This window comes from Pleurodeles waltl, chromosome 3_1 (genome assembly GCF_031143425.1).
Source record: "Pleurodeles waltl isolate 20211129_DDA chromosome 3_1, aPleWal1.hap1.20221129, whole genome shotgun sequence".
Taxonomy (NCBI): domain Eukaryota; kingdom Metazoa; phylum Chordata; class Amphibia; order Caudata; family Salamandridae; genus Pleurodeles; species Pleurodeles waltl.
The window spans coordinates 96,232,974-96,245,357 of record NC_090440.1 but is presented as its reverse complement, the minus strand read 5'-3'; the positions used below and the strand labels follow the sequence as shown (position 1 = coordinate 96,245,357).

At 40.8% G+C, this 12,384-nt stretch overlaps 1 protein-coding gene across 8 annotated transcripts in view; it reads right to left on the bottom strand.

Annotated features, from left to right (window-relative positions):
* Window positions 1-1,115: 1,115 nt before the first annotated feature.
* NAV2 (neuron navigator 2) overlaps window positions 1,116-12,384 on the bottom strand; it is a 523,029-nt gene continuing 511,760 nt past the window's right edge. For all 8 annotated transcript variants that reach the window (XM_069221928.1, XM_069221926.1, XM_069221921.1 and 5 more), the window contains 4 exons: window positions 11,916-12,112; window positions 10,358-10,476; window positions 8,111-8,314; window positions 1,116-6,549 (listed from right to left, as the gene is read on the bottom strand). In XM_069221928.1, the coding sequence (XP_069078029.1) occupies window positions 6,424-6,549; window positions 8,111-8,314; window positions 10,358-10,476; window positions 11,916-12,112 (646 nt within the window). In that variant the 3' untranslated portion in view covers window positions 1,116-6,423. The remainder of the gene's footprint in view (window positions 6,550-8,110; window positions 8,315-10,357; window positions 10,477-11,915; window positions 12,113-12,384) is intronic.

The following is a 12,384-nucleotide window of genomic DNA, read 5'->3' as shown; positions in this document are numbered from 1 at the left end:
GCCTTTAGCATCAGAGCTGCAGACCTGGGTATTGTTCTTGTGTGAAGCCCAGAATATGTCAAAGCCAGGGGCTTGGCTTTGTTGTTTAAGGCAATTACGTTTACTGTCTTGTGGCTGGGCAGGCCCTGTGTGCCAAGGGAAAGTATGAGAGGCCTACTTCTTAGTCTTCGAGAGGGTCTTGTTCCCTTAAGATATTGAGGGTCTCGGAAGAGGGCTGTCATTTAACCTTATATGTTCAGTGTCTCCCCCACTGGTAGTTCAGTGTCTTCTTACAGCAGAAGTCACAAGAGGTGTTGGGTAAAAGGGGCAAATGTTGCAGGCTACAGGTATTTAGTGTTGCAGCTAAGGCAGAATTTGAAGTGTGTACATTCCCTTTCCTCCCCTAGGTACTCTCCTACGATCGGACCTGTATTTCATTGAAGGACACTGGCCGGTGGTTGGCGTGGAGGTACAGGATGTTGAGGTGCTGAAGATCATCCACTGCACATCGCTGAGCAGGCGGCTGTGCTGAGAGGGTGCAATGGTTGTCTTCCGAATCATAGGTGTTGAAGTGTTTTAGAGCTCGGCCTGAAAAGGTAGCACAAACGCATCAGTTTTGGAACTCTTAATTAAAGCATCTGTATCCAATGGCGGAAGAAAACAATCTAAGGTGGACCCTGTGTCCTTGTGCATTATCGACTACAAGTCACAACAAGTCTTGTGACTAAGTTCTTTGAACAAAAACAAATTCCAATGCTGGAGTCCAGTACTAGATGTATGTATTTACCTTTCTTGCTTTTGTAAGAAATGGAGCCAATATCATCCTTGCCCAAAGCCATTATAAGTTAGAATACTTTTTGAGATCCCCTATCAGAGATCATTAATAACGCAGTCTATGTGACTATTACAGTTGTAAGTTGTGTGTTGTCTGTCTGCAGCAACCAATACTGATTTTAAGTAGAGTGTCCTCTGTAATCTCACTCAGAAATGTAATCAGTGGTACAAATTCTTCAACAAACTTTTTCTGCTCCTCTGAATCCTAGCTAAGAAAGCCACCCATAGCAGGGAAGGAAGAGGGAATGAGCAGTCAAAAACATTTTAGAAATGAATGAAATTCCCAACAAATAAAACATATATGAATAAATAATCATGAATTTTATTGAATCAAGAATAATTTAAGACTGGTACAATCATGAGTTTTATTCTTCGCCACGAGGGAATGATCTCAAAGAGATCACTGGCAAATGTGTAACTAAATTTCAAATCAAATCAAAACTGGAAGGGGGGGACATCATACCATACACAAAATACTTGCATCCTAGTTTCTTTTTTAAAAAAAATTACTAGAAAAGATTCATCAAAATGCAGCCGTTTAATCAAATATTTACATGTCTATGTTACAGTGAGAAAATGTACATCTTTGTAGAACACATTTCATAAACATTTCCACTGGAAACTGGGCAAAACAGCAACCTTCCATTAAATATGTACAACATTTCTGAAGAGCACTGCCACAATGAGACAAGGTTCAAGACACGACTGATGAAATATAATCAGGGTTACCGTGAAAAATAAAACTAGCAAAACTTGCACACAAAATTAAGCCAGCAGAACAAAAATGTCATCTCCTATTGGCGGAACGGAGGTAACGTTTTCGGCAGTTCTGATCGAAAAATAAATCATTTTTAATTACTTGCATTTTTTGTAACTTCCTTTACAAATTCAATGTAAATGTTGCATAGACTTGTGTACATTTAGAAATGTCCCAGCCTTGTAGGAAAAAGTGAAAAGGAAGCATTTGGACAGATTCTAAAAGGAAGCAAATATCAGTTGTGTGGAAAAGGCATTTAACCTATGTATAAACATGACAGAATTAACTGTGTGTATAGATAATCCTGCTTATAGAAGTTGATAAAAGGTCGGTGCGTTTGTAATTATTAAAAACTAAAATACAAAAGACGCTGCTGGGCTCCGCCATTTTAGACTAATCAATAGCACGGGCTACCACGTGGCAATAAACAAAAGTATATTTACAGATTAGATCAATTTGTCACATATATAGAGACATAATGACATTACTTAGATATATATATATATACACATATATATATACACACACACACGCATAGATGTGTGTGTGTATACACATATATATATATATACACACACACACACACACACACGTCTTAATTTCGCTTGGGCAATGGATAAATCAAAATCTGAATATATATATATATATATAAATATATATATAAATAAATAATGTCATCTGTAATTTTTGAACTTGTCAATGGTTAAAAAGTAAAAAGTTAAAATATAAACCGATTTACCTGCAAATGCTGGTTTAAGAAAATTAGATATGAACAAGTTTATATCTTAAAATACCCAGTTCACAGTAGTACCAATAGAAGTCAGTGCTGGGAAGGAAACTCATATTTGTTGAAAGGAAAAAGATGTGCTTATGTTTCGTTCTATGTTAAAAATATGGGCCATTTATGTTCAATTCTTGGAAGTCCTTAAAACAAGATTCTAAATAGCTAAATTTGTAAATATTTTCTAATATTGCTTCCATGACACTGGTCTCAAGCCCATTTGAGAATCACGTCGTCAGAATGAGGTATAAATAACTTGTGGCTCTTCGTAACATCTGTACTCCTAGTCCTACGCACCCTTCATTCAGAACATGTGGGAATGGCGCCACCTAGAGGATAGTATCATTAACTGTGCCAAAGGTAGGCAGTGCCAAGCTCAAAGGCGCATGTGTGCTCCTGTCATGTGTGGACCACTGTTCAACATCATTCTGCTTTGTACTTTCCTCGTGTTCCTCACAAAGGCAGGTAGATAGTTGTTCTAGAGCTTGCATTTTCTTGTCAAACAACTCATGGACAAAATGCAGAGGCACTAAACACCCTTCTCAGTTTCCTAAAAACTGGTCTTCAGAATCTCTGGGTTAGTAGGTGAAGCTTACCTAGTAAACCTGAAGTATGGACTAGCGATGCACGCAACAGCCTAAGCCTCGAAATGCCAACCTGCCACCAAAGGTAAACTTTCACAGCAACCGGATAGTGTGGCAGGGGGAACTAGTGGAGGGGGTGGCAGAGGCGAGGAAGACCCTCATCTGAGTGCCACAGGGGTTGTGACCACTGAGGGCAGATAACATCCAAACTGAAGATTTTGAATGATCCAGTAATGTAGCTTGCAATATAACCTATGGTGAGAAATCCACCCGGTTAATCCTGGAGGATATTGTCCCAGAAGATTACCTGAGAATCATCTGCATCCATTAGTAGAAGAATCTTGATTTGCCTGGTTAGTTCCCAAAATCGCAGCATTTGTAATTTTAACTGCTGCAACGGGAATTCTGAAGAACCTAAAAGTATACCTAAGTAGTAATATATTTTTTAGAACAATCAAACTTTTTAAAGAACTGGAAATGGCAGATATGATGGTATCTGACAGTTGCATATTTAAGCGGCACGTATTGCTGTAAATAAGCGTCAAACGGAGGACTGTGACGTTTCGGAACTTTCATGATTTGTGACTGAGGGACAGGTTGGGTTGTGAGAGTTCATGAAGCACTTTTTCCAAACTTAGCTTCATAGGTTCTACATCAAAGGTGCATTCACGAATAAAAGAGTTGAGTCTGAAGTGTGCCATTACAGCACCCAATGCAATGGGTCTGATCTGCTCTTGTCTGTGTACCTACTGAAGCCCTCGAGGATTTCAGAGGTACGATTGCAATAATAGATTTGCAGGTCTGCTTTAAAGAGATGCTAACACCCCTTCCTGTGCCTCCCTCTGAAAGGACACTGAACCATGTTGGTACTTGCTTGACGTAAGATCACCTGAGCACCAAAGAATATGAATCATTTTCTCAAACACAGAAGGTCTGGTTTTAGTCCTCTAGAAGTTTAAAATGATCTTCTGCAGAATTGGTTAACCTGTAGAACTCATCTCCCAAGATCACCAGCCCAACCCTCATAGGATCCATTGTCAACTGACAACCAAATGGGAGGGAAGGACACGACTGTTGAAAAGTATTTCCAACCATTTGTAGCCCACCTTTTTTACAAACCGATGGTGGCGGGCGGCACTCGGTTACGCACCGTGGAGGGGCGCGAAAACTCACTTCTCTTGGATCCCACAATGTTGATGTTTCTGACCACGAGAAGTGGAGTAGAGCAGTCGATCCAATGACCAGTGAAAACCCAACAATGTTGACTTGTATGAAAAGAATCCAGAAGTTTCTTTTTCCGAATACTTGGATATCAAATGCTTGTTACCACGAAAACAGAAGAGCTGAGGAATCATGAAGGGTAAGGCAAGGTATGTGTTTATCCCAAGACCAGGGGCACCCTTTCCGGCTGTGTTATACTTCGGTGAAGAGAGATTTTTCAGTACTGCCATTCACCCAGAAAGGTAGGAGAGCCCAGTTCCGGGGTACCACAGACAAAGCCCTCATTGGTACACAGCACTTAGGTCCTTAGTTTCCTCTGACTGAGAAGGTGACAAGTGGAATTGTTTGAGGGGAACTATAATTTCTGCCCTTCAATCTAGTTCTGCTGAGAGGAGATTCCAGCCTGCAAATAAAAGAACGGAGACATAATGCACTGATGGTATGCCTCAAAATCTGACCTTACTGCTATAAACTGGCTTGTCCAAGAACTGATGAGACATGAGAATCAGTAAACACCCTTTTATTAAGTAGTCTAAGTGTATAAGAAAGGAAACAAATATTGGACTGGTCATACCCAAATCTTGGTTAGCCATAGAAAAATAAGACCGGGGTCTTGGCGCGCATGTGGTGGGCAAGGGCACATTGGAGGACCATACATGCATCTTTGGCCCCAGTGCAGTAAAGCTTTGAGACTTTTTCGGCTACCATCCTCTAGGTGACACTCTTTGTCCACATTTGGGACTGAGGATACTGGATGTTTTCCCTCCCACTATAAAACAAAATAAGATGCGAGGATTCTCACTTCGCCACAAAGATTCAACTGTGTTTCGATGCAATGTATGCAGCAGTCAAAATTGTAATGATGTTCCCCTTCGAAAATTAGTCTCAACTTTCTTCCCCTGGTGAGAGGTTAACAACTGTCCAGAAACTATTTTGGTTTTGAGAGAGAAATGAAGCTGAAATCTCTCTTCTTGTCATGATGGCACCAAACACAATCTAAAATGCCAAAACAAAAGAGATTCACAGCATCCGATGCATATTTTCAGAGATGACCTTTTAGCCCCATTTGCAAAACCACGTTACAACACAGCAATAATGTCAAGACAAATTGTCTAAAACAAGTAAGGCATTACTTTGAGTCAGCACCAAAAACAAAGTTTGATAAGGCGTGGACGCATAAGTTTGAGGACTGTGGCTGGAGAGGAGCCACAGTAGTGGGAAGCAGATTTCTTTTTATACATTATGCACTCACTCCTGCAACATGTAGGAGCAGTTCTTTGTAAACTGCTGTGTTCTCTCCCAACAGGTACAATTACTAACTCTGAAATCTTGCATGTGCTTGTTAAAAGAACATAAAATGGCTGACCAGATTCTTGCTTGTACACTGCCAGAGAGCACCTGCTGGTCAGTGCTTTTATCTGTGAGCTACGGAAAACGTCTCTTCTGCAAAAATGCGGATAATCCAAATGTTTTCCTAGCACACGGAGAGAATATTCTAGAAAAAGAGTACCAAATGCAAAATCACATTTTAGGATAAAAAAAAAATCTTTTTGTCGCACAACTCGTATTTGAAGCACAGTGATGCGGAACTAAAATTATTCATCGCAAATTGATCAGAAATTAAGCATTTAATAGTCAGCCCTAATGCTCGGTTACCTTTCAGTGTACATTTAAAAAAAAAACTTGATATCCGTATTCCACTAGCATGATTTTTCAATCTTTGTGAACAAGACAAGTAGTATAGCACCATAACATTGTGTATTTGAGGTTAGTTTGTGTGTGTCAAGTCCAGCAACCACATCGGAGTTTGGTTAAAAACAGCACAGATCAGCATTTCCCATGCCCACCGCCACCCACATTGCATGCTAACCTTCTGGACAGTATGTGGCACACCACTGATTTGTTTTCAGAGCTTTCAAAGTGTTTTTTTCCTTGTTACATATCTTCAGTGTTTTAGGCAAGCATGCCTCCGGAAACTAAATATAAAAAAAAGAAATAGTGCAGTTCATATTATTGTAAAAAGAATAAACCCACACGCGCGCGCATACACACATTTGTTTGCTGGGTTGCCTGCACCCACGCTCACAAGCAATTCAAATAAAGTGTCTGGTTCCTGTGGTACTCATCGTTGGGACGCGCATCCAGCCCAGCAATGAGTTTAGCTCTTTAATGCCCGGCATTCAGTTCCGCTGGGGCGCAAGTAGAGGAACAGTTTAAAAAAAAAAAAAAAAACAGGAAGAGGAGCAGCGGTCTTGTCAGTGCAAAGGTCACAACGTTGACTCCAAGGAAGAGTCCAAGATGTCGTCGTGGTGGCTGTTACTGTTGGAGTCGCTGTCGTAACTGTGGGGACTTGAATAATTGGCGGCCTCTTGCAGTCGCATCAGCATGTTCATCTAAGAGAGACAATACGCATGACATGTTATGTCATCTAAGAAAGACAATACGCATGACATGTTAAAAGCATGACTTTCTTTGACCACCAAACACAAGTCATTTCAGAATACCTGCAGAAACTGGTGCCTTATTGAATATACACTCACAAAGAAAATAAGTCCTATCAACAATCCTCTGACCTAGGATAAAAAGACCTCTTGGAGATGTCTTTGACCACCTATGACAATACAATAAATCAGAATCCCTACAGACACTGGCTCCTTAAAAACACCTTGACCAGGAAGAGAAAATCTAGACATCATTTCACAACACACTGACCTAAGATCCAGAATATATCCTGAAGGTGTCTGACCACCTAAGACAATACAAATAATCTTTTCAAAATCTGCTGATCCACGATTAATAAGATCTTTTTGAGCTGAAGGCTCCCAAATATGGGATAAAGAGGAGAAGTGTGTGAGAGCCCAACTTGCACTTTAGAAAATGCCTGATAACTTCATTACTTAAGACAAAGTTTTGAATGTACACCAGACCTCTCCACCTCCCTTTTTTGATAAATAAAATGAAGGAATTCACCTGGACATGAAAGTGGTAAGCTGCTTCCCTTATTGGCCTCATCCTGCTACAAATATGTACCTGAATTTCATGTCCAGTGTGCTCGGACAGTGATGTGAGGCTACTTGCTGTGCTATGCTACAAAAAAATCTAAATAAACTGCTTGGTTTTAATTGTGAGTGTCATCATTGAGGAGGCCAGCGGCAAACAAAACCTGTGAGAGCCATCATCTTTAAAGGTGGACCACTATTTCATAAGGAAACCGGGACACAGGCTGATATCGATCTGCTTGTCAGCCATCTTTAATTTATAACTTAAAGAGCTTGGGATACACATATGGAATCAGAGCAACTTTTTTTTTCAATTATTTAAAATGTCCCTGATGTTACCAACAGCTGTACTGCCTACCACTACTGCATGCGCAGACCACATCAGACCTTCCACTGCTAAAATAGGCGTGCAGCCCTTTTGATGGGGCTATTATTTAACCTCTAATAAACACAGAAAAGATGACAGGCGTATGTTTGCATTAAGCCTAACTACTGGCAATTGCTCGGGTTAACCCACCACGCCACTTCAGTTTGGACTCAGCCTTATGCAAATCAGTTTTGATCCTGCTTCCATAGAAATAGTCTAGGCACGTCCTTCCTGAACCAAAAAATAAAATACAAGACCACCTTCGCACTGATTGGGGCTCATCAGTTGGGTTTAGTGTGGTTACAGTGGCACAGTGAGCATGGGACCTCCAGCCGCGTCATTTGGTACAAATATCTTAGAGGACTACATACGGTAAGTTAATAGCTTACTGCTACAGGGCTTTATGTACTGCAAGTTCATTTCATGACAATAATGGCTACTCCGTAAGGGCGGCTATAGGACAGTGAAAGAGTTAAAGAATGACCTCACCTCAAGGAGTTTTGACACTATCTAGCAAAAATAGACACTATCAAATGTGCCTTCACATTTAAGGGCAGCAAAAACCTTTTTAGATTTATGCAAACTTACCAGAGGGTCCCCTTCTACGTCACTCGGGGGAGGTTGTTTGCTGGATGTTCCTTCGCGTGGCACTGAGTAACCATCAAAACCCACATCTTCTGGCCGCAGCTGAAGTAAAGGAGGCCACTCATGCTGCTGAAGGGTGACGGACCAGGGGTAAGTGTCCATTACCCATTTGGCAGGGTCTTCCCACGGTGCTCTTCTTCCGTATAACTTTGGGGAAAAAAATACAGATCAAAAAATGTCATGTGCCTGGTACCTTAAGACAAATGATCATCATATGATAACATACAAAGAGACACCACTGAGTGCAGATATGAAATACACACGTAAGACAGACCAGCAGAAACCTGTAGTTTTGCCTGCATCCCAAGTCTAAGCATAGGTGTTTACGACTCTTCGCAATGTGACTATAAATAATCAATATTTTTTAATTTTACCTCAGTAAAAAAAACAGAAAGCACAGCTGGTGAATCTAGAAGGGATTCACGCTGCAAGAAGGAGTCTATAACCCATGTAAAAAAAAAGAAAAATCAAGTGAACACAGTGAATTTGCTATTGACGTTAATATACAAAAATAACTGCCCAAAGTCAGCAGTTGGCTTTCCCCCACAGTGTTTTATTTTGTAATCACGCACAGAGTGGTCAAATCACAACCCTTCTGGGTATTCAAATAATTCTTCATGGCCATTCCCAAGACTGAAATACAGGTAAATAGCTTCCCAGATTTTGAAAAGGGAATGGGGAACGCCCATATTTTATAGTACGTAGTGTGCGCGAAGGTTTCCATGGGAACATATAATGTACCCTGGTGAGAGTTAAGAACCTTTTATTAACTAATACACAAATCCAATTTACTCATTTGCATTAGCCACCCTACATTCTACATGTGTGTTAAGGAAAAGGGGTAATCCTGGAAATATTCTACTTGCATCCATTCCGGCTAGTACCCCTGGAGTTTTTTGTGACTCCACTTAAAGAAAGACAAATTGTAGGAGCAACCCTAAGGTAAGTAAGATCCTGTCATTAAAAAAATGTTGTGTGAACTAGACTAATGCACAGCTTGTGTATCAATAAAATCTTTTATGAATTGGCCACAGAGTTCGGATGCCTATTACAACTCATCACTGTGTTCACTGTAAGTGGTCAATGACTTTTAAGACTCAGTGCTTGGTTTCCAAGGTGCTACACTGATCATCGGATGGCCACTATAGCCTTTACTGTTTTCATTTCAGCATTGCGGGTTCTTGGACTCATTCTGAAATGCCCATGTTTCATCATCTACCTCAAGCAATTCATGATCAGTTACAACGTTCTGTTTTAAACCACCTTCACAAAAAACATAATAAACATTCATCTATTTTGCCATGCTGCCCCTTCCCCCACCATACCATCCCCAATGTCCTGGGAGGGTTCAGTGTAGATTCTCAAGCCCAGACTTAACCTGGCTGTTTGAGTAAACCAGCCTATCACTTTGGCTACGTACCTTGTGAAGGCCTAGCGCCGAGAAACCCATTTTGGGTAGCTGCGCGCTCTACAAAACGTCAATAATAATAAAGCAGTCTTATATGGTGATTGCCTCACGATGGAGTTGACCGACTATGATCTAGTCTGGCAGCTTGGTAAGGCACACCAGATTCTGATTCAGTAAGATCGGAATTCCAGACGAGAGACGGAGACAATTACGCTTCGGAAACTGAACTTGGGGGAGCTTGAGGAGGGAAAAAGGTCCATTGATAGGCAAGACGTGAGGGAAAGCTGGGGACTAAGGTAAGTCTGCTCTGCAGCAGGAAGCAGAAGATGGACATTCTAGTTATACTGTCACCTTGAAATGTGTAAGCAGCATTTACTTTCACCAAAGTGTACATGAATCCAAATCTGAGCTACAACAGACAGTACACAAGCTATCTAAACTTTGTGGCTTAGCTAGGCTGTGTGGAAGTTTAACAATGCTGCTAATATTCAGTCTGGGTGAATTGCAGTGACTCTCTCGAAACACTGTTACAAAATAAGTGCTGTATAACACAGAACAATGCGGAGCACTGTGATGCTTAGTAAGTGGGATGAAGCCCTGGTAACAGAACAGACACATCCCAACTGAGGTCTTCAACTGCAGTAACAAGGAAGCTGGCACTACCTCATTAGGTTCTCTAGAACTAGGCAGTGAAGTATTTAAAGCCCTGCAAATACTTGCAAAGCCATTTGCCTATTTACATCCGTATGAAGCTACCCATTCCCCATGCGTCAGCCGCTCACCTGCAGTCCTTCGCGAACAGCCTCCAGAAGATATGGAATAACCGAGTAATTCCACAAATCCGTAAACCAGACCCTGGAGCCATCCACCTCTATTGGGCAGGAGAGGAAGAGACGTGGGCCTGCAGAGATGAGAAAACATGTGTTAGTATGAACCGGGTCATGCCTTCAATCTAACTGGAAGCCACCTTCCTTCAACTAATAATGCCGTCTACTCGGAACACGAGTGATGCTGGAAATGCATTGCTTCTTCTTGGTCTTCTGATGAGCGAGTAAACCAGAGAGGCCATTAGCAAATGACTAATACACTTGTCTAAGTACATCCATACTTACTGGAGCTTAGAACAAAACACTACTCTAATGTAACTTTAATCTATGAAAGAAAAACACCTTTAAGTTCACAAGTATTGCCTTTCCCATTTCTCTTTGAATCCACCTGAACCAAAACTGCATTACGCAGAACATATCCTAAATGTAAGTTGGTGGATTTGCTGATCACAAGCTACATGCTCTGTCTGTTGCAGCACAAAGGCTTATTACATCTGAAGCTGCAAGATACTGATCTGTGCAAGTGGGCTTGGTCTAGTGGCTATGTTGCTCTCAGCACCTGGAGAACATGATTCAGACCACAGGTACAGCTCCAAACCATTGCCTATCTCAAATTGTCGCTATATGTGCTGTGTAAAAAGGTCAACATATACAATACACTCTCATCTTATTGTCTCGTTAACCTGATGGGGCAGTTACAAATGTTATACAAAACCATTCCAGGACCTATGATAGGATGCAGTGAACTTTCTGGCAAGTGGTTTATAACTGAATGCAACAGAAATTACACACTCTGCTCATAGTGGGTGTTAAAGGTAAGTGCGGATGTTCGTATATTGGGATCAGTGACCAAACATGGCCATCCTGCCACAGAATCACCAAAGAGGTTTTCATATCATTACAGTCACTGAGATGAAGAGGCATAACTGGCTACACAGAAATATTGGATTAATTTAAATTTGTATATTTCCAGATCTCTTCTGAGGTAGAACTGAAATCAAATTGATAAAAAACAAAGAAAGAAATCTGTAAGTGCAGAGCATGTGCTTGATCAAGAAAGCAAGTGACAACAAAAAGTTGATCTCCACCCTACACTCTGACCCATAGCTCAGAGAGCCCCCAATTAATGTATGTTTGCATCCTCCTAGTAAGTAATCCAAACTTACAGTGTACTGCAGCACCATCCACTCTATTACCGTTTACAAATTCCTTTAAAACTGTGTTGAACAAAATGAGGAAAGCTGTATGTTCTGAAAAACCAAACCAACCAAATGTGTTCTGATTAGAGAAAAATATATATTTATGGAACTTTTCTAAAAGTCATGTTTTAGGGGTCTTAAAAAAAAAATTCTGAACTAAATGAAGGTTGACTTTGCTGTTTATTTACAGTTTCTCAATTTTGGGGTGTAAAGTTTTTAGTAGCGGGAGAGTTTCTCTCACAAGAACCAATGTTTGTAGTTTACATTGAAAATGGTGTATATTTAACATTCCAACATTGTTTGGGAAAACTCACCAATGGTGACATCCGAAGAGCTGTGGGCCTCCAGGAATCTGTTGAGATGCTGCCATACTTTGGGAATCCATTCGATGATTTTGATCAGCTCTGCATTTCGCGTTCTGCATGTAATTTCCTTCTCAATTAGTTTTCTACGGAGGTAGCGGCCGAGGAAGCCCTTAACGGGTTCTGTGTGGTTGGCACACAGCACCCATCTGTAGGAGAAGCCACAGAATCGCATATCAATGTGGTACTATCAAAGATATATCTTCTAACTTTATCAGAGCAACAGAAACTCAAAACTAACATGACAGGCTGTATTAAGAAATGTCCAGAGCGCTACACATCGATAGAGAAGCCAAGCCCAGTGCAGTGGCTTTTAGCTATATATTCTGATTGCAGGAGCAATCTAATGCCTTGTGTTAAAGACGCATGAATTCTTGAAATAGCTGCAAGGAAGAAACAAATGAGAAATGCATGTAGTTTT